Source organism: Leuresthes tenuis, unplaced genomic scaffold (genome assembly GCF_036924035.1).
Source record: "Leuresthes tenuis unplaced genomic scaffold, fLeuTen1.0.hap1 SCAF_19, whole genome shotgun sequence".
Lineage (NCBI taxonomy): Eukaryota > Metazoa > Chordata > Actinopteri > Atheriniformes > Atherinopsidae > Leuresthes > Leuresthes tenuis.
In genome coordinates this window covers 17,668,486-17,694,757 of record NW_027325373.1, presented here as the reverse complement: position 1 = coordinate 17,694,757, position 26,272 = coordinate 17,668,486, and the positions used below count along the sequence as shown (strand labels likewise).

The 26,272-nt window shown below is 42.2% G+C and overlaps 2 protein-coding genes across 4 annotated transcripts; one reads left to right on the top strand and one right to left on the bottom strand.

Moving 5' to 3' along the window:
* Positions 1 to 426: 426 nt before the first annotated feature.
* On the bottom strand, positions 427 to 4,760 carry tmed2 (transmembrane p24 trafficking protein 2). The gene is made up of 4 exons (XM_072371560.1): positions 4,415 to 4,760; positions 2,542 to 2,734; positions 1,961 to 2,068; positions 427 to 1,881 (listed from the first exon to the last, which is right to left on the bottom strand). The coding sequence occupies exons 1-4, from the start codon at positions 4,592 to 4,594 to the stop codon at positions 1,757 to 1,759; spliced, it is 606 nt and encodes a 201-aa protein (XP_072227661.1). The 5' UTR covers positions 4,595 to 4,760; the 3' UTR covers positions 427 to 1,756.
* Positions 4,761 to 7,676: 2,916 nt separating this feature from the next.
* ptpn11a (protein tyrosine phosphatase non-receptor type 11a) lies at positions 7,677 to 24,511 on the top strand. Of its 3 annotated transcripts, none has more exons than XM_072372682.1 (16): positions 7,677 to 8,064; positions 9,432 to 9,554; positions 12,773 to 12,967; positions 13,779 to 13,971; positions 15,790 to 15,909; positions 16,024 to 16,137; positions 17,283 to 17,379; positions 17,485 to 17,564; positions 17,746 to 17,904; positions 18,901 to 19,032; positions 19,133 to 19,287; positions 19,392 to 19,459; positions 19,963 to 20,114; positions 20,195 to 20,313; positions 20,421 to 20,519; positions 21,703 to 24,511. In XM_072372682.1, the coding sequence occupies exons 1-15, from the start codon at positions 8,051 to 8,053 to the stop codon at positions 20,488 to 20,490; spliced, it is 1,791 nt and encodes a 596-aa protein (XP_072228783.1). In that variant the 5' UTR covers positions 7,677 to 8,050; the 3' UTR covers positions 20,491 to 20,519; positions 21,703 to 24,511. The 3 variants fall into 3 exon arrangements, with proteins under 3 accessions (XP_072228783.1, XP_072228781.1, XP_072228782.1); XM_072372680.1 differs by having other exon boundaries at positions 7,678 to 8,064; positions 17,485 to 17,582; XM_072372681.1 differs by having other exon boundaries at positions 7,678 to 8,064; positions 17,485 to 17,582; positions 21,632 to 24,511.
* Positions 24,512 to 26,272: the final 1,761 nt, after the last annotated feature.

Genomic DNA, 26,272 nt, shown 5'->3' with positions numbered 1-26,272 from the left:
TAGTTGTAACTAAAGAAATAGGAACAAACTATGTGTCTTTGTGACAAAGGTCAACATTAAGTGGCTTAACAAACAAAAAAAACACATTCCTATGAAAATAGTCAGGTACAAGAACTAGACTAAAAATGAAAGAAAAAAAAAAAAGCAGCCAATGTCCAAAGAAATACTTTGAAAGGCGTTCAGACAGTCTGGAGAACTATTGCTCAAGACCACTTTAAAAGATTAAAAGAAAGTCTGGCTGCTAGGAAGGAAAATATAAAGAAGTTCGGGCTGGATCAGGACAAAATCTTACCAATAAAATACCCTCAGTTCCAGGTATTACTATGATGCAATAATTAACTATGTTTGGAGCATTTACAAGTCTAGCCTTGTATTTTCTTCCTGTTATTGATTAACTACGACCAGGTGTTTAAACAGACATCGGGGTAATTGTACAGAATATTGGCTTTATTATGAAACCTGGGACATTTTCCAGACAACCATTCTACATTTGTACAGACCCATTTAGCAGATTTTGTTGCAATCACAGAAAAAAAAAGAAAAAAAAAAAAAAGAAAAAAAAATGGAGACTGAACAGAACAGGTTTCCTGCCTGAACTCACCAAAAACTATTTTGAATCCAAAACTGGGGCATATGTGGTGACATGCAACTCTCAGCGAGCCACAGCTGTGTGCTGGGTGTGAAGGGACAGCCTTGCCTGTTCATTTTACAAAAGCCACCATCCAGACAGTTGCACGTCACGAGACGGGCTCCAGAAACAAACAAAGCGCTCCAAATTGTATACAATTGTATAATTTAAAAAAATCCCCAACCCTGACAAAAGGATTATAGTAGAAGCAACTACGCACACAGCAGTCATTATGTGTCGGACCCCCACCCCTGCCCCACCCCGCCAGCCTAAATCAAAATGTAACATGTATTTCAGTGTTCCTCTACACTTTGCTTTGGAGCTGTACCCCAAATAGTTCAGTTAAAATACAACCCTTCCTCAGCTCCTCAAGATCTTGCACCAAGGTTTTAAATTGTGTTTGAAAATCAAAATCAGTGTGTGAACTTTTAGGATAATTGCCCTTTTCTGAACTACACGGGCAGTGAGACACACCATCACACAGGATAGACGGCCACCGAAGCCCCCTGCGGTCCGAGCTGTACAGTTTCCCTTAAAAGACCAGCTGCAATGTGAACCCTTCAGATATTTAGACCCATCAGGAGTGCAATTTGTTTTTTTGAGAGCATCAAAACAATGGGCAGTGGCTTTGACACTTGAAACCCAATCCTCAGCATCTCAGATAACGAGCTGCATGTTTCTCATTTGAAAAGGTTTCCATTTAAACATAAACAAGAGCAACGGTGTCGTGTGGCAACTCCACACATGCTCTTCCATTTGTGTGCATTTTGAAGTCTTTCTCACATGACTACAATTACTGAAAATCAAGAGCCTCACAGTCATCTGCACGAGCAAGTAACTGGGACTTAACTGTAATTATCAAACAAATTTGGACGATAAAAATCCATAAAAACAGAAACAAAACAAAAGAAGAACTAAAGACTGACATCTATGGCTGAATCTTTTGGCCATCTGTTCCAAACATACATTTATAAAGAAAGAACCAAACAGGTAAGAGGAGAACGAAACATCTGAGATCCGATCATGTGTAGGCTTTACTCAAAACTGCCAGTCTCATTTCCAGAGTGCGAATAACTGTCTTGGTGGTGGAGAAAACAGTGGAGGACACCCAGGGATCGCGACGTCGCTCTACACCACTCGCCGCACTTCAAAAAATCTCTTCAGGTAGTAAATCTGTCCAAGTGTCATCGCCACCAGAACCAGCGCCTCGAAGAAGGACCACAGGACCACTCGGCTGTTTGTGTTGTCGTTGACTAGAGGAAGCAGAGACAGTTTGTGAAGAAGCACGCTGTCATTTAAAATGACCGATCAGCTGTCTTTTCATGCTCTTACTTGCTCTGTGTATCCTCTCGCGGACCTCCATGTACTCCTGCTCGTGCTTCACGGCTGTCATGGCAACCGCCAGCTCGTTTATCATCTCCTCCAGCTTGTTTTGGTGGGCTGAAACGGGCAGAAACGCATTCTTTACCAATAAAGTCAGGACGCGGTGACAGCCCACAGGAGACATGCACCAGGTACATGCAGAGCATTTTCATACTTGTGACACATGTGGCAGTCGGTGCCGTCACCAGAACATTTCAACTTCTCACTGTGCCAACAGTCAAACCATTCGCAAACACTGCAGCTGCTCGTCTACGAAAACCAGTAAATATTAGTAATTATTATTGTTGACACTATGGAAACAACTCCGGTTAGAGAAAAATCCACAGTGCATCACAAACATCACGCAAGTGTTTGCAGTTTTGTCATAGCCTGCCCTGTTTCCTACCATCCCAGCTGTCGCCACCTACAAGGAAGGGAAAAAAGTACCCAAAATAAAGTCAAAAAGGAAAAGACTCAGACACAGGAAACAGAACCATCACAATCCATCAGGGAACAGGTTCAAACAGTTCACAAACAGCCCCTCTCTGTACCTTCCGTCTCCATGTCTTGGCCTTTGGGTGCCTCTCCAATATCGATGGTGAACATGACAATCTTAGGTGTCATGGTTGACATCTTGTTGCTGAAGCAGAACTTGTAGGTTCCATCCATGTGTGCGGCCACTGAATATTTCCCGCTGGACTCCCTGTCCCCTTTGTAAATCTGCTTCCCATCAGGCCCCGTTATCTGGGAAGAGAAAAATATCTGAGTGAAGAACATTTCTGAATCATGTTTAATTAAAATAAATACTGCTGCACAAGTGCTGATTAGAGCAGTTCGGACAATGGGTCAAAACACTGTGCAACAACCTGCATTGATCGACATCAACAGGGACGAAACACCTGAGAACACATGCTGATTTTCCATTAAGGCGCTGCGCTCTGGGCTGCGTGAGTGGCCCCTTTTTCTTTAAGATTACCAACCGTAAAGTATCCTAAAGAGGCTCTGAAAGTGTCACACAGGTGATTTTTACTGACAGCTCACTGACAGTGGCGGCTCATGCCCGTGATCCAAAAGATAAACTACTGGATATAAGCACACTCCTACTGGCAGCGGGAAAAGATTTAGTCTGCTGGTTTCAGCAGATTTACCTTTATTCATACATTTAAAAAAAGGCATGTTTTGTAAGACAAACAAAGACTTCTATCAAAGTGTATTCACAAGTAAACTTTTCATTTTAAAATTAGTATTTTGGATTAGAAGTTTTCATTGCCTTGTGCCAGATTATTCGTTCATTATTCTGTTATCATACTCTACTTAACTAAGATTTAAATGTTTATTTTGTGTTCCCTTTCCTCTGTTTATCTTATCATTCTAACGATGATTGTTTTTTGTGTGCATATGTCTCTCCATCTATTATATTTCCTATATACTTTTTTTTTAGGTTAAATCCCTATAAAATCCTGTTAATTGAACATGAATACAGTCTGGATAACCATCCGCATTCACTGCTGGGTGAATCTAGTATGACAGAGTTGACAGACAGTGGTCTTGTGGAGATTTTCAGCTATCAAATGTTTATCTAAAAGCATGTAACGTCTTACATTTGACCGGGTGCAGTACAGTAAGCATCTCATGGTGTCAATGTCATGGATTTGGATTTAAAGCCAAACACAACAGCACGGCTATGGGTACATTTTGCTTTTAAAATGAAAAAAGGATCGTCACATTTCAGTTTCAGGCTTTATACACTCAAGGCATTTGTGTCATATTTTCTTCATTAGGTGTATGTTATTAATGAATAAAAATTGGGCTAAAACTGCATTAGTAGCAAATACAAACAACAAAGAAAGACAAACTGCCAAAAAATGGAATAAGTTGAATGACAGTCGTTGACTGACAGAAGCTCCGGGTTGTGTTAGTCTCTCAGGCAACATATGGCAGTAATACAGTGGAACAAATACACTTCATTTTGGGGATTTTAAAAACAGAAATATGCATCCAGAATGCTAGCCAAAATAAACTGGACACATCTTGAGTTTGCAGTCCACTAAATGTCGTATTTCCTTAATTTCTACACAGTTATTAGCTTAGCCGGATACAAGACTAATGCTGCACTTCCTGCATCAGCATCATAATGACTTGATCAAACATCAGCGTTAAACATATCAAACAAACAAAACAATATATCTACAATATTTCTAGATACATTGCGATGACTTGAAACCGAAAGCAAATTAAATACCGTAGCATCAGGTGACGTTCCGCGCATGGATATAAAAGTATATAGGTCTATCGTTACGCGCACAAGCGGCTAAAAGCTAACGTTAGCACAGGCCTCATTAACCCTTATCTCAGTTTATGCTGTAAAAGCTCATACTGCCAGACATTACACGGTTGTCTTGTTGTCTGGGTGAAACATTTTACCTCGACATCGATGTCCAAGAAGCCACCTTCGGCCACCTCAAACATGAGGCCCATCTTGGTGCCCGAGTTGACCCGCTCGTAGAAACACTCTTCAGCATGGGCGTCTATGCTAACGAAGTAGCCGGACGCGGTGGCAGACAAGACGGCCAATAAAACGACCAGCTCCGACAATGTAAACATGTTTCTAACGGTGAGAGGGAGCGTCAAACTATAAAGAGTGTCCCGTCTTCAGAATATCCTGCAGGATGTCGGTGTGTATGAGTGAAGCGCTGCAGGAGAGGAGCCGCACCAGCCTCCGCCGCTGTGTATCGCTCTATGACTGCCACGTACAGGCTTACTGAACGGCAACCTTCGAGGGCCAAACTTAGGCAAAGCATCTCCCAATTTCCAGTGCTGCTGGAGGCATTTAAAGATAGAAGTAGCAATACAACTATTGCAAGTAAATGTTGTGCTGAAAATATTTACTTTAATAAATTTAATCAATTTCATTTTTAAAAAGTAAATAAAATGCTACTTTTACACTGTCAGTTAACATTAAAACAAGATTTTGCTGATTTAAATGATGGTGGTGGAGTCCAGCGTTTATATATCTGATCTATATCTTTGCCCACTGTTTTCGCAATTACTAGCTTATTTGGTTTGTCAAGATTCAGAAAATCATCTCAAAGCGACTGCTTTCTGTACCTGCTTAATCCAACTCTGGGTTGCAGGGGGGCTGAAGCCTATCCCAGCTGTCATTGGGTGAGAGGTGGGGTATACCCTGTTTGCCAGTCCATCACAGTGCCACAAATGAGACAAACAAACATCTACAGTCACACTCACTCCTCCTTCACTCAGAGGTCACCAAATAACCTAACATGCATCCTTTTGGGCCAAATAAGTTCCATCTACATTCAAATTTAAACTTGTATGTAGATTTTTAGTGAGGTAAAAAGTACAATATTGTCTCTGAGTATTGAACAACATTTACTCCAGTCTCGTACTTAAGCACTCTACTTGCATAAATGTACTTAAGTGCATTCCTCCACAGCCTATTCCATGTAGGGGAAAACATAATCCTCCTAAACTTTTATTTGCTTGCCAAAGTCAACCCCTGTGCTTCAGTCTCAGAGAAATATACTTTTGTGTAATTTCAGATCAATTAAGTTTTATTTATATAGCACCAAATTACAACAAATGTCATCTCAAAGTACTTAATAGTCCAATTCAAGTCAGTTATAGTTAGATTCTTGTAATACAATCATAATCCATTCAAATCAAATTCAATAAGTTCCAAATTAGTCCAATTTGTACAGAGACAATTAAAAAAAAGTTGCCTAACGGAGGAAACCGACAGATTGTATTGAAACTTCTCTTCGATTCAATCCCCCATCCTCAGTGTGCACAAGGGGACAGTGGAAACAAAAACTTCCTTATAATAGGAAAAAAACCTCCATCAGAACCAGAATCAGGAAGGGCGGCCATATGCTGCGACCGGCGGTCTGTTTGGATCTTGGTACGTCGGCAAACAAAGTTTTTGTTTCATTTTTGAAAAATCTCCCAACTTTTCTTGAAATGTGATCTGCAAATGAAAACTTAAATTTCTCAGCTTTTATTGAATTCATCTCGTATTCCTTTAGTTCACCTGCACTAAGATCAGCATCATAGGTTCCAAGATTATGATGAACTGGCAGTAGCGGTGGTTCTAACTCAAACTATGCCTTCTTTGTGTTCAGTTTATATCATTCTAATTGAATAATAAATTCAGTTTGATGAGTAAACTCTCATCGCTTTGTGGTTCCTGTTGGAAGATCCTACGATGCTCCCAGGGTCAATCTCTCCAGCTGGTATGGATCCTATAACTCTGAACTCCTACCAGCTCAGGTCAAACCCTGAAAAAACCTCCAGAGTAAGGGGACCAAAATGCATCCTAATTTCTTAAGTCAAAATGCTTTTTTAAAAAAAGAAATACAACAAGTCACATTTATAAACTTTGAGCTGATCTGTAAAACATTTATACAGTCTTTAACCTGAGTTAATTCAATCAAAATCAGTAAATCTGTATTTAGGTTAACAAGAAAACATCAACTGATTCTACTGAGCTCCTATAAGGTGTTTTGCAGTGTACAGATATTCTATTCTGATACCCCTCCCTCTCTTTGACAGACTGGGATATAATAAGCAGATTTTTTATTGTCACTTCTCACCTGTGCCTCCTCACTTTGCAGCACTTTTATTTTACATGTGCTAAATGCCACTGTGTCACGTCTTTTTTTCTGCTCTGTGTGAGTCTTTCCTCCACAGCAGCTGATGACTGCAGGCAGCTGCACACTCTTAATGTGTGCTATGTGTCACTAGAGCAATCCACATTTCTGGTAAAACCCTTAAATAAGACACAACCACTGAAGTAAAATAAAACTGCCTTTTTGTTCACTGATGTTTTTTGCATGTTGATTTGGTTGGTTGAACATGTAGTTGGTTTATTGGAGAATCGTCCCCAGATCAGACCTCATGTAGTAGAATATGTTGTTTTGCTTAATGCTCATCAGTTTTACTTGACAGCTTTGCATTACATTAGGGAGCCATAAGAAGTGTAAGATGACAAATAAGACGTCCATATTTTGCATTTTGGGTGTCACTGACATGATTAATATCTGACAAAATGGCAGAGCTGACGTCTTCAGAAGCTGCATTGTGAATTTGACTGAACTTTCATGGCATGTACAGGTCATTAGGTTAGATATTTTATGGTGATTTTCTTTCCCCTAATCCTACAATAGACAAATGTTTTATCATCAGTTTACTTGAATTGTCTGTTTAAGTTAAATAATTATATAGTATTGTGTAACAATTAAGTTGTTTTTTTTTACAGGTTTTTAATTTTTTTAGTAATATTATTTTGGTTCATAGTGGAGGTTACACTCTGAATTAGTTTTTTTGCTCTGAAAATAAAAACACCAAAAATCACAGTTCTTCTTCAAAGAAAGCAAACACGTGACCGAAACTGACTAACTGAAAACTAAAACCGTAAACTAAAATGTGATTACACTGACAGTGTAGGTGATTAGAATGAAAATTTATTTTAATTCTGAGAGGAAATGGTCTTTTCTTCGTCTCTTTCTATGTTGAGGAAGCATCGCTTTGTCGCGTGCTTCGAGGCGAACCGCTGACGCTCTTGAGTGGTTGCGCGCCGCTTGCCGCTTCTGCCGCTCTATCGTAACGTAAGTTTTTAATGAGCATGCGCGGGGTGAAAGTGATTGGACTCTAATTTATATCACGCCTTTTGCCGGATGGACTGAGCTCTGGCGGGGATTGTTCAGAAACCGGCTTTACTTCAGGGTGGCCGAGAGCCGCAGCGAAAGGCGGCTGCTCGAGGTGATTAAATCCGCCCACGCATTGTATTTGTCGCATGCTTGGTGACGTCCAATAGTCGACTGGCTGTGAAGTCTCCGGGGCCGAGGCCTAGAGACTTTTTTTTTGTAACGGACGCTACTGAAAATTTCCGTGGATGCCAAACTAGTTTTCAGTGCCCGTTTAGACCGGGTATTAACCGATGAAGCACTTTATTGATTGATCAAAGCGGAGAAGGTTGGATACGGTTGCCAGATAGTTGAAGCTACTGCTAACTGCCAGCGAGGAAGTGAGGAACGAAAAAAAATGACATCTCGGAGGTAAGGGGACTGTCTGGAAAACAATGTCTGATGACAATGTTAGCTGAGCAAGCTAATTTTAGCTGAACTCAGCTGTTTGGATCTTGGTATGTCGGTAAACAAGCTCTGCGTGTACCGACGGTCCTGGAAGCAAATCAACGGCAGGGAAACTGCTAGCTTAGGGGCGCTTCATTTAGCTTTTCACCGGCAACTTAGAGCCCACTCTGAAGATGTGGAGTAAACAACACTTTAACGCTGCATTTACACACTCAGTTTAAATTTAACCGTTTTTTCTGAAACGGCGGGTAACAATAGGCAACGTGTAAGTTAACTATACTCGTTTTTTAGCTGCCGAAAAGCAAATATAACTAATTTTTTTTTCAAACATTCAAACCGTACTGATTGTGTTTGGTATGCTGTGAGCAGCTGTCTGACAACCAAAACTTCCGCTCTGATCACAGACTAGTGGAAAAAAATGCTTTTAACTTCGCGAAGGCTAATAAACAGATATGCATTAGGTTTCATGTTGCAGTTACAAGCAACGTAGATCCAAGTTACAATAGCAGCATTATGATATAGGTCAAATCAAGTGAGCGGTGCGGAAAATTGCGTTAAGTGTAAAATGTCAAAGTTTAAACCAGAGTGAAGGGAGTGGGCTGAAAATAAGATATCAAATGGTGTACAGATGATCTCTTGAAGATAAGGATAAGCATCGAGGGAGAGGAGAGAAAGAGAGGCCCAGATGGGATGAAGACGTGAATCCCAAAGATGTGGCTAAAGCACTGACAGGGTGACGTGAAAGAAGCATGAAAACATACAGGGAGTCCTCATCAGTCTGAAGTCATTCAAAATGTCACATCACACGCTGCACAGCCTGGGATACATCGATATTTGATTGCTATTATGATATTTTCCCAAGCTCACAAATAAGTCAAGCTTATAGTAAGCACTACATTGAGATGTTAATTTGAACCACAACTGTCCATCTTTCCTCTGCAACGTGTTCTGTTTAATGCATCAGTCAACCAGTCTTGTCATGTGAATTATTCCGATCAATTCAGGACTTGGACACAGGTCTTGTTGCGGTTTCCTAAGGTGTCCGTCTTTAGGTCGGTCTTGAATCCCTCTTAGACCCGTGGGTTGTGGGTCAGCGTCTCCATGGATCAGACTTGTTGTGTTGTGTTGTGTTTGGTCCTTTTAAAATGTTAAAAGTTTTAAGTGGGAGGTGTTAAGCTGTGTTAAAGTAACATCCTCGCAGATCATAGCTTTTTAAAGGGTCTTACTTCACCTGTGAGTGGTGCTGACAATCGCCACTGACTGCTGTGTGTTTGGTCATAGTGCTGCGCTCTACAGCGAGTGTTTTAATGGTGTCACGTCTCCTCTCTCAGGTGGTTTCACCCCAACATCACAGGTGTGGAGGCCGAAAACCTCCTGCTGACTCGAGGAGTGGATGGGAGCTTCTTAGCCAGACCCAGTAAAAGTAATCCAGGAGACTTTACCCTCTCAGTACGGTAAGAGATGGCACGCGTGACTGTTGAAAGATCCATACACTACATGATATAATATGATACTGTGAAAGGTGATTCTGATTAATCTGCCTAACCAATCAGTTGGTCAACCTTTTTATCCTCCTTTAGACGAAGACCCGTTGTGATAAGTTTTATTAAGATTGCTGCAGAAAGTACAGACGATATGATTGGCGTGCTTTACAGTCAACCTTAAACATTTGATAGGGCTCTGTAGTTTGAAATAGTGGAAATAGTGTTTTAGTTAGTTTTTCTTTTTTAAATTAAACTCTCCTCACGTCAGTTTGGTCTCCAGGAGCAGCAGGCAGGTGTGCAGGCAAATAAACCCCACTGTGCTTTACCTGCCCAGCACTAAACTAACAAAGAGGCAAAACCAGCAACTCGCTGGTCAACATCAAGCAGCTTATGAGCCAGATGGTTCAGTCAGGAGCTGGTACAGAGGGAACCAGAGCTAAAAGGAGAGCAAATATTAGACTTGCATTTATAAGCTCGACACAAACATGACTCAGAATGAGCGGTAATGTTGCTCAGAGTTCCCGTGTGTTTGAGGAGGCAGTGTTTCAAGCGATAGATAACATGTCACAATATGTCTCCCCAATGGGAGTGTTTACACCATTAAAAAATGTTGGAAACAATGGAGAAGTCACGGCATCTATTTCTGCTCCATCTTGATTACGTTGAATGATGCAGAGGAAACCAGCATAATCCAAATGAGCGCCGACGCTTTACCATTTAAAAAAAAAAAAAAAAAAAAAAAAGTTTGTGGTTTCATCCTCGGTTCTGTGAAGTCATAAATTTTTAAGATGAAGTATCATTAAGTCAGTTCAGCTGATGCAGCCAGTCTTATTTTTGTGACAGTCATGTGTTTTGACTGTACAGCCTCTCATATTAAACAGGATTGACTTCCTATGGAAAAAAAAAAAAAGTCACGCTCTTCTCGTGAACATTTCCACAGAAACTGCTCCCCGTTGGTTCAAACCAGCACTGCTGCCTCTTACTGCCGGGCGTAACCGTAAGTCATTGACGGTTAAATGCCGCTGCGCCTCACATTTGTCACAAGTTCTCCTTTTCTGTTCAGAATGGTGGTCACTGAGAATGACTCAGCAGTTTATGTCGAAGCGTGTTCTCTATAAGATCTGCTTTAAGTGTCAGTGCTCGTGGTGTTTGTGACACAGTGTTGACGCGACGGACGGCTAATTTTGATCACACTCTGCATCAGAAAGGCTGAGGGATAGAATAGAAGAACGTTATTGTGCTCACATGTGCAAAATGCTCCATACATCCATCCATCCATCCTCTCCCATGCAACCCACCTGCATACAGCCCACACTCGGTAACTGCATTTGGGATAAAAGCCCTCCAATGTATCTTTTTCCTTCCAAGGAGTGCTCTACAGCGCCGCCCTGAAGGCAGTAACTCCAATCCCAGACCCAGGAGTGTCATCTTAATCCAAAGTGCTTTTCTCTGACCTGCAGAGTTCGTCTTTCCTGCTGTTTTCACAACCAGTGTTGGTCATCTTACTGTAAAAAAAAAAAGCAATTAGTTACAGTTACAAATGACTTCTCCCAAAAAGTAACTGAGTTAGTAACTCAGCAAAGTAAATGTGACGTTATTTTTCAGGTTCTATTACGTTCTATAACATCTTTAACGTCAAACATGTTTAAATTAACTGATTGAAGACACTATATACAGTATTTTAGAACATTCGGTGTTTATTTGAACTAATTAGCAGCAGCAGCAGCAGCAACAAGTGTCATGTTAGCATGTGTTGATGTGAGGTGCTTCATAAGATTCCAGTTGCTTGAGGCAGATGTGGATTTTTCCTGGGCGTAGCGTGCATATTACATAAATTATTGCTTTTAATTAAAATGAGCGAGAAGTGGTGCCGGTACTTCCAGTTTGAGGACGCTACCTTTGGATTTCCCTGGCTCGTCGCCATCAGCCCGGTCTTGTTGTGTTTGGCGGTCAGAGCGTGCAGCGAGACAGCGTGAACCGATCACCCAGCCAATCATCATCGCATCTGCAACGGCGTCCTCATCCCCACCCCTGCTCTCTCCAGGCAGCTGATGTGTGGCCAAAATCTGACACTTTGCGCTTCATTCGACCAAATTGTAGTAACGCGCCGCTTCACATTCTCAGTAACGCCAACGGCGTTGCAAAGATGGGAAAATAATTAGTTAGATTACTCGTTACTGACAAAAATAATGCCGTTGGTAACGGCGTTACTGGGATGCTCTTTACCAACACATGCACCTTTTCAATAACTCAAGACCTGACCTTAAACTCCTTGAGCTTCCCAATGGGAAACTGCAAAATGGAGTCCTTTGATGACAGCCTCTATTTAAACGGCACAGCCATGGGAAGAAGTAGTGACCACTAACCCGCTGAGTTCTTGTTGCTTCAGTTGTTTGCGTCTTCAGCTTAAAAGTAAGAGATGGATGAACGGAAACTTGTGCTTCTTCCCTCGGTTCGGAGCTCAGGAGGTAGAATGATCATCCTTCAGTTGGAAGGTTTGCTGGGTTGACCTTTGAACTGGGGAAATCTGGAAAGTGTCCTTTGGCAACACACTGCTCCCTTGTGAGCTGCTCTACATAAAAGCATCTGCTCAGTGAGTTTAATAAGAAACGCAGTCTTTTTATTAAAGAGCACAGGATAGCCTTCTTTTTGTTCCGTTGTCCCTCCGTATCAAACCGCCAGTACGTGCCGTTAATGTCAGTTAAACCTTGATCCTGATCAGCCCGGTTGAAATCCCACTCTGCCGGTTGCTGGCCGTGGCTCCCTCTGGCTGCCGGGTGTGAAGCGCAGACTGTTTGAGTTTGTGTTTTTTGAGATGATTGTCGGTACCTGCAGTTTCAAAGCAGCAGCGCTCCGCCATGGTGACGACTGCTTCTTTAGCCCACGTATTACCTTTTAGCTCATAAAATGACACCTCGTGGACGTGTTGACAAAGCAAAAAAACTTTTTGTTTTTAAGTTTTGTTTCTGAAGTTGGACACGACTGTTAAATATTTCTGATAGTTTCCTTTCCATAACTGGCCTAATTGTGGCTCTGACAGCTGGTGTAAACAGAATGAATCGATACTTCCTTCACTTTCACTCACAGGACTTGACAGGAAACACGGGCTTCTTGTTTGATTCTGTTCCTGGAGATGTCTTGTGCCCTTATTGCTTCATTTTTTTCCAAACGAATGTGCTTCCCTGCAGGCGAAATGGAGCCGTCACCCACATTAAGATCCAAAACACTGGAGACTACTATGACCTTTATGGTGGAGAGAAGTTTGCCACGCTGGCAGAGCTGGTGCAGTATTACATGGAGCATCACGGGCAACTGAAAGAGAAGAATGGAGACGTCATTGAGCTCAAGTATCCGCTCAACTGTGCGGACCCGACGTCGGAGAGGTGAGTGACTTCTTTATCACATGTTCGGTTCATATTGAATTAATTCAAGTTCCAATGTCCAACTTAGAATTTGTTTTAAGTCAGGAAACGTTTCCATTACTGGTTTATACAGTCTCAGCGAGGTGCTGATGTCAGGAATAAGAAAACCCTGCAGATGACACACACCGAGCTGAAATGGTTACCGATTTGATGAATGATTAATCTCGCGTCCACCAACCAATTTCCTGTGGGAATTCCAGGAAAATTAGTCGGACGTCGGTCAGTTCAGTTGGTAGATTTTAGCCCTAATGTTCCAAACACAGCTCCCTCCTCTGTTAAACCGTGCGTTTGATTAAATATTTTGGAGTTAACACTTTTCAGGATTATCTAAGATCTAAAGAACCAAAGCAGGTGACCACAAGTGATCCCTTTTTTAGGCTGAAACTCAGAAACACAGTTTTTATTCTTCGGTTTCAGGAAATGATGATTAAAAAAAAATGTCCTTCAGAGATTTACTAAACCAAATATGTCAGTCGCCGTAGCTGTTGTCAGAGCCTGAGATATTTTTAGTGCGTTTTAGTATGAAAGGGAAAAAAAAAAGCCCAAGCTGTTTAATAATAGACCAAAGTCTATTACTTACCATAAATGGAGCCGAGCTGTTGTGATGTCCGACAAAGCAAATGTTGGACACAACCTTCCAGTCTCAAGGATGTAAGAAAATTCAAATGTAAACAGAGATTTCCCTCTTAAGTTTATTCTGATTGTGATGTGTGGCTGGAAGCAGATGTTTCACCATGTGAAGTTCGTTCTGAACACTTTTCTGTTTTTGCAGATGGTTCCACGGACACTTGTCTGGCAGAGAGGCCGAGAAGCTGCTGACGGAGAAAGGCAAGAACGGCAGCTTCCTGGTGAGAGAGAGCCAGAGCCATCCGGGGGATTTTGTTCTGTCGGTTCGCACCGGAGATGATAAGACGGACAGCAGTGACAGCAAACCCAAAGTCACTCACGTCATGATCCGCTGCCAGGTGAACGCACTCCTCTGCCTTTCTCCGAGTTGCCCGCATCCGGCCGATGACTTGAAGCAGGAAGAATAATGTTTGACAGCAGAGTTAAACATTCCCTGAATTGCTTTGTGTGGCAGTATTAATATTTATTCCTCACTCAAATGATACTGAGCAAAAGTCTTGATCTATCCCTCATTTGTTTATATATTGTCTGGAAAACAGGCAATGGGTGCAGCAATTTATTGAAACTTGGACAAACATAAATGGAAATGTGATTCTAAAGAGCTTAAAAGTGAATATTTGGTCTGAGCTCCTTTATTCTCCAACACAGCCTGAACCCTCTTAGACCAGCTTTCTGTCATTTCTTTAAGTAGTCTTCAGGAATTGTTCTCCAGGCTTCTTGTAGGACATTCCAAAGCTCTTCTTTGGATGTTGACTGCCATTTGTTCCGTTCTCTGTCAGATGATCCCACACTGCTTCAATAATGTTGAGGTCCGGGCTCTGGGGAGGATTCATCCCTCCATAAGACCTGTTGCCACTGATTTTCAGTCCACTTCTTGCATCATTTGGCATAGCTCAGCCTTTTCTCCCTGTTTCCCTTCCTTAAGAATGGCTTCTTGACAGCCACCCTTCCATGGAGACCATTTCTGATGAGGCTTGGGCCAACAGTAGATGGATCAGCTGAAGGTCCAGATGCATCTCTCAGGTCCTGTTTCAGGTCTTTGCTGGATTTTTTCCTCTTTCTTAAGGACATCACTTTCAGATACTGTTCATCTGCTGTAGATAGTTTTTTAGGCCTGACACTTCTTCTTTTGTCCTCCACTTGTCCAGTTTCCTCAAATGTTTTAAGGATCAGGACTAACGGATGAGGGATAAGGATGGAACAGTGTTGCCAGTGTTCCTTATACAGCTTTTAGCTGATCATTCATTCACTCACTCATTCATTCACTCATTTAGTGCTGAATGTTGACTTCCACCCACACAGCTTTATTTGAAAAATCTAATTCAAAACAAAAAAAAAACTGGGATATGTGGTTGACATTACTCTGCAGGGCGCTTAGTGTCCTTTATCAGTCTCATTACTGTCAATCGTTTCTCTTCCAGGATTGATTTGATTCAGTTTGCTGTTTTGAATTAAAGCAGCGTTACTTATTTATTTTTCTATAAACGGTGCTTTAAAAAGAATCCCGTGAACTTGAGTTTCTGGAGCATTCAACAAGTGAACAACATAGTTGTTTCCTTTTAAGTGCGCACTAATTGTCAAGGAATTTTTCTCCGGCAGCGACGGTGAGATTAAATCGGATGAATAAGATTCTGCCTTTTTATTTGTGAGCGTGAAACAAGAATGATTAAAGTTAAAGTCCACTTTTATTACCTTTAGGGCAGACATCACAGAAAGTGAAAGTCTGCACGAATTGTGCTGACGTGCATGACACGATATCAGCTGCAAGATAGCTGTCGTCCCCAAAGGACAGATCAGTGTGCTGCATCTAAGCTGATGTTATAAGCTGCGACTGATCCATGTCGACTGTATCAATTCGCCTTATAGTTTGCAGGGCTGGGCTAAAAGTGGCATTTATAACCAGCTATTATCTGCTTGTTTGGATTGTAATTCACAAATTTCAGAAAGTAGACATGTTGCACATTGAGTGGCTCTAATTTCACCACCAACATCTCAATAATGTGAGGGCCAATGATCATTGGATCATTCAAATGACAGGTGAGATAAACTGGGAAAAAAAAAGTGCTTCATATCGTCCAAACCTCTCAATTTCTGCCTTCTCTTGTGTGTGCAAACACCTGTTGTGGTCTGACGCTCCCCTGCGTCTTCTCGCTCAGATTGACCTGAAGTACGACGTGGGCGGAGGGGAGAGGTTTGACTCGCTCACAGACTTGGTGGAGCATTACAAGAAGAACCCCATGGTGGAGACTCTGGGAACCGTGCTTCAACTTAAACAGGTTCGTCCCATTTCAGCTGCGCCATGTTCTACCAAAAGTGTCCCACAGTCTGTCCATCGGTGAACTAACGTCCTTCTTCCTGTCGGGGGGGGAATCTCTTGCCGTCCTGAACAGCCCCTCAACACTACTCGCATTAATGCGGCAGAGATCGAAAGTCGAGTTCGCGAGCTCAGCAAACTCGCCGAGGCCACGGACAAAGTCAAACAAGGTTTCTGGGAGGAGTTCGAGGTGAGTGCTTCTGTTTTTCACCTTTATTTTTCAGGCGCCATCATCAGCAGAGTGACTAACACTGTTTCTATGGACGTGGACCCTGTGAAGCCCCTCTCACACACACGCTGCTTCCCATTAATCTGCTGGCAGCTGGACATGTCGATGTCATATTTGAGTCACCCCCTCCCTCGGTGCGTCTCTGTAACATTTTGTGACAAAGATTCGATTAGGTTGGAATCAGCAACTTGTACATAAGACATTAACAGAAAGCAGCAGCAGCAGCGGGTTAATTATGCTTCTCATCGCTGTCCAAACTTTGCTCCTGCATCATTTCATCTACGATAATTCCCCCCCAGCATCAACATCTGTGCCAGAGAAACTAGAAAAAGCGGTTTTAAAAGTGTTTGATCTGCAGCTGAAGCTTCTCCCCTCTGTCAGATTATAATTTTGACCATTTGACCAGTAATAAAAACTCGTGCGGGTAAAAAAAAAAAAAAAGTCTCTTTTACGAGAGTGTAACGCAACACACACACACACACACACACATTCTACACTAAAAGTAAGACACTGTAACACTCAGTGCAGGCATTGGGGATGGATAAGAGTCATAATTCTTTTGAAATGAGATGACTTCCTGTACTTTTCTGAGAGATGTAGTTCTGAAGGTATGTGGGAGCAGACCGAGAATGGCTTCATAAATAAGCCATGTTTGAATCTGCTGAACTTCTACTTTCAACTGCAGCCTGTTGTGTAGCTTGGTGTGAAGTCTGTCGGCAAAGCAGCTTGTGTGTATGAGAAAACTGTAACTCTAAAACGACTTGTAGAGCTTTAGGCGATGCAGCTTTTTATCTGACGGCAGCAGTGGCTCGGAGGAGGTGGAGGAGACTTAAAGAAACCAAGTCTGATAACCACTGTGTGTTTGGCACATCGATATGAAAAAACATGACTATTTACTACACTAGACTTCGCTGTTGTGAATATTGTTGTTATCCTCTCAGTATCACGGCACTCTTCCTAAGTGTCCTGCCAGGCTGGAATAAAGTAGTTTGCATAGCTTCTGTTCGAAAGCCTTTACATTCACAGTTGGATGAAGCCAGAAAGACGAGCCTTTTGTACTCATGAATGTTCACAACGTGGCTCTTCTCCTTTTTCCCCGCTTTCAGACCTTACAGCAACAAGAGTGCAAGTTGCTATACAGTCGCAAGGAGGGCCAGAGACCCGAGAACAAGAACAAGAACAGATACAAGAACATTCTGCCTTGTGAGAAACCCACGCCGCTGTTTCTTTTTTTTTTCCTTTTTTTTTTAATCTCTGAGTGTGAAGCGTGAGGACTCACCTGAGGCTAACCACCTGTTCTGTTTGCAGTCGACCACACACGAGTGGTGCTGAACGACGGCGACTCCAACGAGCAGGGCTCCGACTACATCAACGCCAATATCATCATGGTAGTATCTGCTGTGATGGTAAACTCACTTCATCCTCAGGGGACACACACACTCGTACACACACACCATTTGTCGCTGTGCATGATGATACGTCTCGTGTGGCCCGTCAGCTTGGGCTCCTGCTTGCTCCGTTGGTTTCAGTTTTCTTGGCTGATTGCGTTTTGTCGGTTTGTGTGTGCAGCCGGAACCGGACTCAAAGTGCAACAGCACCAAGGTGAAGAAGAGATACATCGCCACTCAGGGCTGTCTGCAGAACACCATCAGCGACTTCTGGCGAATGGTGTTTCAGGAAAACTCTCGAGTCATCGTCATGACCACCAAAGAAGTGGAAAGAGGGAAGGTAAGTAAGCTGACTGGATCCAGAGGTTCTGCTTAGACCAACCAAAGAAACCCCTGTTCTCTTTTCATAAAAACTCAAAAAGCTTTTTCACTTGGTAGGGATATACCGTACATTTCACAGCCATCTGTTCACCCGCTGATGGTCTTCAGTGAAAAAGCAGGTATAAAGCACTTTGAATTGGCTTTGTTTTTAACCCTCAAGGCCATTTCCATCTTAGTAACTTTGGGTCAAACTCCAAAATTGAGTGAAAACCTATCGACTATCTATATTTTACTTTTTTGACTGTTCCGTTTAACTGTATGAAGTAAAAGAGCAGACATCACCAGGCTGAACAGATCAGCCTTTCCATAGACCGTTGACCTGCCTTAGGACCTAATGTGGAATATCCAAACGCAGTTATTATTTCTTAAAGGCGAAAACATTGTTTAAAGGCACTTTTTATTTGTTCTTGCAGCAGCCTCAATGTTCATATGTGGCAAATGATTTAGTGCTTCCTCTAACCAGTTTCAGAGGATTTAGCTTGTGATGGATCAAAGTGTTGGTCAGATACGGTCTCATTTCCTGTTTCAGAGGATTCAGAGGCATTTATTGCCATCTGAACAAGCAATTAAATTCCTCTCACGCATTAGAAATGACATTTGAAGAACTTTAGAAATATTTCGGCAGCATAATGGAGTTCGGTAGCTTCACTGTAGATGTCTTTGATTGAAGTTTTTTTTTTTTATCTGCATCAGTTTTAAAGTTTGCAATCCACCTGAAAGCTTTCCTCTCATCCTTTCCTCACTGCTTCCGTAGTTACCGCAAACAAACTAGTAGCTCGGTTCTGCTCTGGTTTCTGCTTCTGTTTGACTAAAGGTTCCCCCCTTGTGGTTAAACAACATCAAGCTGCCCAGGAAGCTGGAAGCTAATGGATAATGTTGATGTTTTGCCATCAGTCTCTTACAGTTTAGCACATGAGCATTAGACGTTGCATTACATGTTATTGTGTTTCAACAGAGTAAGTGTGTGAAGTACTGGCCGGACATGTCGGCTCTGAAGGAGTACGGGGCCATGCGTGTCCGCAATGTCAAAGAGACGTCTGCTCACGACTACATCCTTCGAGAACTGAAACTGTCCAAAGTGGGTCAGGTAAAGTTGTTTGTATATTTGTGCCAAAGATCTGCGAGAAAAAAAAAAAAATCCCCCATAAATAGTTTTATTTACTAAGGAAGACTGTCTCACTTTTCAGGGTAACACAGAGCGCACAGTCTGGCAGTACCACTTCAGGGCCTGGCCAGATCACGGGGTCCCGACCGACCCAGGCGGTGTACTCGACTTCTTAGAGGAGGTCAATCTGAAACAGGAGAGCATTCTGGACGCTGGGCCAATAGCGGTACACTGCAGGTACAAACGCACGGACTTCATAAAAGAGCCGTAGATTTAACCCACGCTGGCAGTGACATCGCGTGAAAGGCGCTAACTCAAACGCTGTCCGTTGTGCCCCGCAGTGCAGGGATCGGGCGGACGGGGACGTTTATAGTGATCGACATCCTCATAGATGTGATCAGAGAAAAAGGTGAGCACATGCAAATCAAAGCTGGAGGACATTTACAGCTCTCATAACGCTGCGTAAACACTTTATTTTTATGAAGTGCTGCTCAGACGGAGGTTTTATGGTCTTCACAAACACTCAGGCTGCACATGTCAGTCAGTGTTCGCACTGATCTGGGACTGGAAGAGCTTTAACGCCAGCTCAGTGCTCCCTTTATGTGATGGCACGGGTGCTCTCTCTCTCTCTTTTTTTTTTTTTTTAATGTTTTATGCATTCTGATTAACTCGCTGAGGAGAGCGGAGGCTTCTGGAAACACAGATGTGTCCTACATAGAGCTCCTCTATCCTCTATCACGTAGAAAGCTTGTGCCTCCTTGACAATTTCATCATCAGCTTCCCCATTGATCTTTAGTTATTCTTCAAGTGTTTTAACGCTGAGCAAGGTTTTAAATTTCATCCTGTGTGGTATTGAAAAGGTTTGATTTGTGAACACTCGGACATCTTTAAATGCCGTTTGCCTGCTTTTAGGGGTGGACTGTGACATCGACGTGCCAAAGACAATCCAGATGGTTCGTTCTCAGCGCTCTGGGATGGTGCAGACGGAGGCGCAGTACAGATTCATCTATATGGCTGTGCAGCACTACATAGAAACACTGCAGAGGCGCAGAGAGGAGGAGCAGGTGGGCGGCAGATGCCTCACGTCTTCATTTTCACTTTTGACTATTCCTCTCTGTAACCTTCCACTGTTTGTCCCCGGCAGAAAAGTAAGATTAAAGGCCGCGAGTACACAAACATTAAGTACTCTTTGTCTGACCTGACTGGTGGAGAGCAGAGCCCTTTGCCTCCTTGCACTCCTATTCCTACTCCCACCTGCACAGAGTGAGTGGTGCTGAGAGCAAACACAGGCCGTGCAGTCATTTTTGAACCTTTTAAGGAAGCGTGTCCAGTTTTTTTCTCTCACTGGAGTGTGTTGTTGTCGTGGTCAGGATGAGGGAGGACAGCTCCAGAGTGTATGAGAACGTGGGTCTGATGCAGCAGCAGAAGAGCTTCAGATGAGACTCGCCTTCGACCTCTAGCAGTTCCAGGTAAATACAAGAGAGCGAGAAACCAATCACGTGCTGTCATTTCTCAAATGTTAGCTTTTTATTCAGATAACACCAAACACGGGCTGTTAAATCAACAACCTAAACTACTTCTAAAATGAAGGACTTCTTAAATTTCTACAACCAGTAAGCAGTACCACAACAGAAGTATGTCACACTCTTATGCTTAACTCATGATCTCACACAGGACGTCATTCCTCAGTCCTTCCTTGTATTATTCAACATACAGCACAGTGAAAAAGTCTTGATCCACTTCTCATTTCTTTATATATTACCAGGGAAACAAGAAATGGCTGCTGCACTTTGCCAATGTAGAAAATACAGTATATAGGGCAAAAACTGTGTTTTCTTTGGTGTTTTTCATAGATGAAACTAAAGAAATTGCAACAAATGATGTCTTTGTGACAGGCTGCTGTTAACAAAGACTCTAAAGACGCAATTTAAAATTGGCTCTTTACTAAGTTGTCTGTTATTAGTCGACACAACACCAGTTCATCCTTTGAGTTGGGAGCCTTTTTTAAGCTTAAATGATCCGTAGGTCAGTGCCAATGTTAGCCAATGCCCACAGAAAAAACTTTGAATGACCATCTTAAAGCCTGGAGAACCATCGCTCGAGACCACTTTAAAAGGTTAGAAGAAAGTCTGGCTGGTTGGAAGAAAGTATAAAGGAATGAGGGGTGGATCAGCACTTTTGCACAATACTTTCGATGACAATAAAGATCTAAGAATTAAGAGGGGATGCCTAATTGTAAAATTCACTTTCACAGTCCCAAACGATGATCGTAAAATGGTTCCCAGCCCAACGAAGCACTGTTGTTTACCAGTTTCACTTATACACCACAAAAGCTCCGTAAGGGTTAAGATCAGCATTGTTTTCAATGCTCTGCCCTAAAAAAAAAAAAAAAAAAAAATGCCACTCTGACAGTAGCTTACCATAAATCAGTTTTTGAGTTAAACACGGAAGAGAGTTTAACTTTGCAAACAGCACCAGCAAGTTCTCATGATAGAAACCAGGTGCATGCTTTAATGGAATACACATGTGAGAAAAGAGGAACAATAAGAAGGAAAGCTCTCTGTTTGTCAACCGTTTTCAGATAAAGACACAGCTCTGACCTCATCTGTTTGAAAACTTCCTAACTGCGACTGCATCTCCACCCGTTTTCAGGATCTTGACACTTGACAGTTTTTCGCCAGCCACACCCTGACGCCTGAGACTCGACCGTGACAACTTGGAACAACGGGGGGAGGGAGGGGAGGGGAGGGGAGGGAGGGGACACACACGCAACAAAAAGAAAAACATGAGGGAGACCAGACACCAGGGTCGTCATCCTGTTCTCGCTCATTCTACACAAACATTTTCCCTCGAGTTGAATTCTAAACCACTGTGATCATCAGAGGAGCCTTTGAGAAGCCTAACACGGTAAATCACCTACTAAACCACAGCTGGGGTTTAGCCTTTGTAAATCTCACCCCAACAAGGGCTGCCAACAGCGAGCACTCTCCTCAGAGGGAAAACAACCAAACTAACCTTTGCTCATCTCTCATTTTTCTCTTTCTTTTCCTTATTAACCAAAGTAACGTAGATTGTTTCTAAAGAAGAAGGATGGGGGTATCTGTGCCAAACCCACCAGTGATTTTAATCTGCAGCTTGCAGCTAGTTAACTCTAATTAATTTGACCTGTTAGCCTTTAATGCAGGGGGTGACGAGACCCCGATTCTGCACAAAGTAATGTCTGTGTCTTGATTCTCGATCCTTCTAAACAGCTTTTCTTTTTTTTGGGGGTGGGGTGGGTCGCAACCACCTCAGAGACAAACTTAGGAGTGTAAATTAACTTTTGTTTAATATGCTTTCGTTGGGAACCAGTGTGTCTGTTCATTAACCATTCCTAAGCTCAAGCCGAATGTCCTTAATGCTGCACTTTTCTTTAGCAGCATAACCATTTCAGTCGAGCCTTGAATCACCCGGTGGAGTTTTTAGCTTTCCACGGCGGCCTGCACTTCTACATCAGTCAGTATGTGGACACACTAAGATTTCAGGGGAGTCCACTGTGTATCTCAGTTGTAGGCATCGCCACAGACACACGGCTGCCCGAGAACGTTTTGTTTCCTTTTTCTTTTTGTGCATATTACTTCTTTCACTCTTTCTTTTTAAAAGACAAATGCCTTTTGTGTACCGTTGCCTATTTTGAGCACCACACGTACTTAAGTGTAAACGTCACAGTTTGAAGATGCAATCGCACTTCTCTCAGCCATTAGTCGTGGGTGGTGTTATAGTCAGCTGGATTAGGTAATTTTACACTCACATTCACACATGTGCACCACATAAGTATAAAAGTTTATATAAATAGAGTATTTTCTGGTCTTATTGTCAGTGAGGGAGAACACTAGTTTGACATTTTGGGAGATTAACATTGTTCTTATCGAGCCTTGGATGAGAACCCTGACGCCTGTATCAGATGCAGCTCATTGGCTCAGTTTAGCATTAAAGGGCAGAAAAGGGGGCTTCGACCTGTGACCTTGATTACTGTACAAACACCCGAAGGAGGAATCGAGGACGTAAGAAATGTAAAAAGGCGATAAGCAAATGGGGTTTTCTGTTTCAGCTGAAAATCCTCCTTCTCACCTCCCGTTGGTTTTAGTTGATGGTGTGAGTGATCATCAGTGGAGTCACAGTCAGTCAGTAGCAGGACACGAATGCCTGTCAGATTTCAGAGGCAGCCCAGCCAGTAGTTGTGGATGTACTGTTTTCATTCTGGACCAAATCTGTGAACCGAATTGGATCTTTGGAGCCGAGCTGCAGACGTGGCTTCGAACACGAAGTGGGAAACCACCAGCTGGAACTTTTCCTGTCATGTCAGACTGGCCTCATGCTAAACAAGACAAAAAAAAAAAAAAAACCACCAAAACAAAACATGGAAACAGCTCGGCCAGCAGCTTGAAATCAAAGTGTATTTTCCAAAATGTCAAACTCTTCCTTGATCTTCATCTTCACAATCAGCCGCCATATATAAGGAAGTCACTCGCTCATTTCAGCCATGTGGCCTAAATACTTTGTCAGTGCTTTGTTGCTACATTTGCTCACCGTCTCTACGCCTTGAGAAACTGCAGTGTTGTGGTGGAACTTACTGTAACTTACAGTGCTGACTCTGCTGAATCTCTCGTCTGAGAAAAAGGAAGAAGGGGCCTCCTCTCTTTGCCTTTTGGGACAGTTCTCATCGACCAGGACTGAACAGCGTCTTTGTGTAACCTTAAGAAATCATGAAATCAGTGTTTTTTTGGGGGCTGCTTCTTTTCACCGGAGGACTCTGCCGCTTCACAGCAAATGTTCTGTAAAACTTCTCCTGGATGAACGCCGTCCTCTGACTGAGCTCCTCTGCAGTGTTGTGTTCTGTATGCAGTTTTATCGTGGAACGGATGCCTTTGTACCTGTTTTGTGGAGTGTTTGTGTGGCGTTTTGTGTCCTGTGACGTCTGTGTGAGAGCAGGGATGTATGTTCCAAGGTCATTTCCTCTTTTTTTTTTTTTTTTTTCCTTCACAGATGATGAAACTTCTTTTCATTAACCATGTAAGCAATTTAGATGCATAGATGTGCCTTCTATGCATATGCCTATGTGTATGAAATAGCTATTAAAAACAGTGCTCTTTAGTTCCAGCGCCATTCAAGAACCTGTAACACTTAAATGTGAATTATTTCATCATGAACATCCTGAACAAAAAAGGAAAACGATGATCACAATGCAAACAAACTATATTTTTTAACATGTATATTGAACATGAGCACCAGGTAGAGGAGAATGTACTTACTAAAACATATCTAATTGCCAATAAAATATACTGTATGTATATTCCTCCAGCTTTCTGTGACACAGGGAGGGACCTCTCCAACAGCTTTAGAGGTGTATTGTTGACTTTCAATGCAGTTAACCAAGTTAACTTCCTCAGTAACAATAAATGGATAGCTCATGCCTCATTAAGTCACTGTTTATTGTCTTTTTGTCTCTCGCACTTATCAGATGAGCTGTTTTTGTAAGTATGCAGTCGTGTAAAAGTACACCCATTTTCACATCTTCGGTTTTACATGGTTTTACATACTTAAAACAAAAAATCTGGTCCCGACCAAGTCTTAAAATTGGAAGCGGATGAATCTGAAATGAAGAGACAGATGAACATAAATGCTTAACATGTTCATACTCAAGGCTGGTCTGCATGCCCCCAACCCACAGTAAATACAGCCAACTGCAGTGAACACTGAAATCATCTTTCTAGCTGTGATCAGAAGTGGAAGTCACCACCAGTGGCTCGTAAACTCTGCTTATAAAGCCTCCAGGTTGGCTTTCAGGCATCACTGTGCTGGTCTTTATAAAGCTGGAAGTGACTGGAACTGGACAAGCTGCTGACAGCGGAATGAGTGAGAGAAAAGGTTTGGACTTAGTATTTAATCAGATGAGTTGGTCTTTGTATGGGATTCTTTAAGGAATCCAGCATCCAAAGAAATCGTATAAAAAAAAAAAAATTCTCGGGCATGAGTTCAATCCATGTACAGTTCAATACACTAAGGACCCTCATGTTAAAAGAAGAAGAAATGTTAAAAACTCTTATTGGTTTAAGGGGTTAGTGTTTATCTAAAGCCTTTGAGGGAATTGGTTTGAACCTTGGAAGCTGTTAACAACTTTAGGAAACTTTAGGTGTTCTCGTATCTGACAAATCTCAAAGCACACAGAGAAAAGGTTTAGTGTGTCTGGAAGAATGTCTCAGACTGTTCAGATGGTGAATGCTTTCAACTTCAGAGGTTGTGGGATCAAAACCTATGACTCAATTCATTTCCAGGTCCAACACTTAGGGTGCGGATTGAGAAGCGCCCTGAAAACATCTCCAAGTGTGAAGCTGGTTAAGCAGATGCCACATGATGCAGTTGGCCTGGGTTTAAGTCCTGGCCTGAAATACACACACAAACACTTACAATTCATGACGTTACATAAACCCTCTTCTTAATGACACTTTTCAATTACTTGGGAACTGGGCATGTTAGCGTTTTACAAGAGGAATCTAGCTGCTCTGCAGGCTTTTGTAATTTCCCTTACAGATGGTCTTTCTCATGATTGGGATGTGAAATGATGTCTTTTTTTTCTCCAAAAGCAGCTGAAACATGGACTCATCTGACCACAGAGCACGTGTGTTTCAATGTACTTGAGATGAGCCCAGAGAACACAGTTAATAAATGGCTACCACCTTGCGTAATACAGCTTCAGTTTACATTTACAGCAACAACCCATCCTCACTTGGAAAAACTAAAACCTTTGTGGGGGGATTCAACCTAACCTCTCAACAATGAATCTTCTGCTTGTTGAACTGTCCAGAACAGCTCATGTATATTCAATTAAATTAAATATTTCCCAACTGGCTCCATCATTATACCAACACCAGCTCTGTGTCATAAAGAGGTCAGTCAAAAAAGTAGTGCCACCACCAAATCCCTCCGACATCCAAATGAAGATTCTGCAGTTATAAAGAGGAATTGTTTGGCATCATGACAAAATGCCTCTAGACTGTATTCCTTTATGCAGTTATTTTCATTATTGTATAAAAAGCCCTGAGAAAACCATGTCTCTGTGCAATAATTGATAGATTAAGGAGATGAATTTAACGTTTTGCTGACAAAGTGGGTTGTTGCATCCCTGTAACTGAGTAACGGTCTCCTAGAAGCTGCTGTTGTACTTTGTCTGCTACAAATTTTG

Bases quoted from the DNA above. Each gene is read 5' to 3' on its own strand.
- tmed2 (XM_072371560.1), bottom strand. From the start codon at position 4,594: ATGTTTACATTGTCGGAGCTGGTCGTTTTATTGGCCGTCTTGTCTGCC. The intron at 2,735-4,414 runs GTAAAATGTTTC...TTCTCTTCCCAG, and splicing joins TCTTGGACATCGATGTCGAG to ATAACGGGGCCTGATGGGAA. The intron at 2,069-2,541 runs GTACAGAGAGGG...TGCCCGTTTCAG, and splicing joins CCAAGACATGGAGACGGAAG to CCCACCAAAACAAGCTGGAG.
- ptpn11a (XM_072372680.1), top strand. The intron at 19,033-19,132 runs GTAAAGTTGTTT...CTCACTTTTCAG, and splicing joins AACTGTCCAAAGTGGGTCAG to GGTAACACAGAGCGCACAGT. The intron at 19,288-19,391 runs GTACAAACGCAC...TGTGCCCCGCAG, and splicing joins CCAATAGCGGTACACTGCAG to TGCAGGGATCGGGCGGACGG.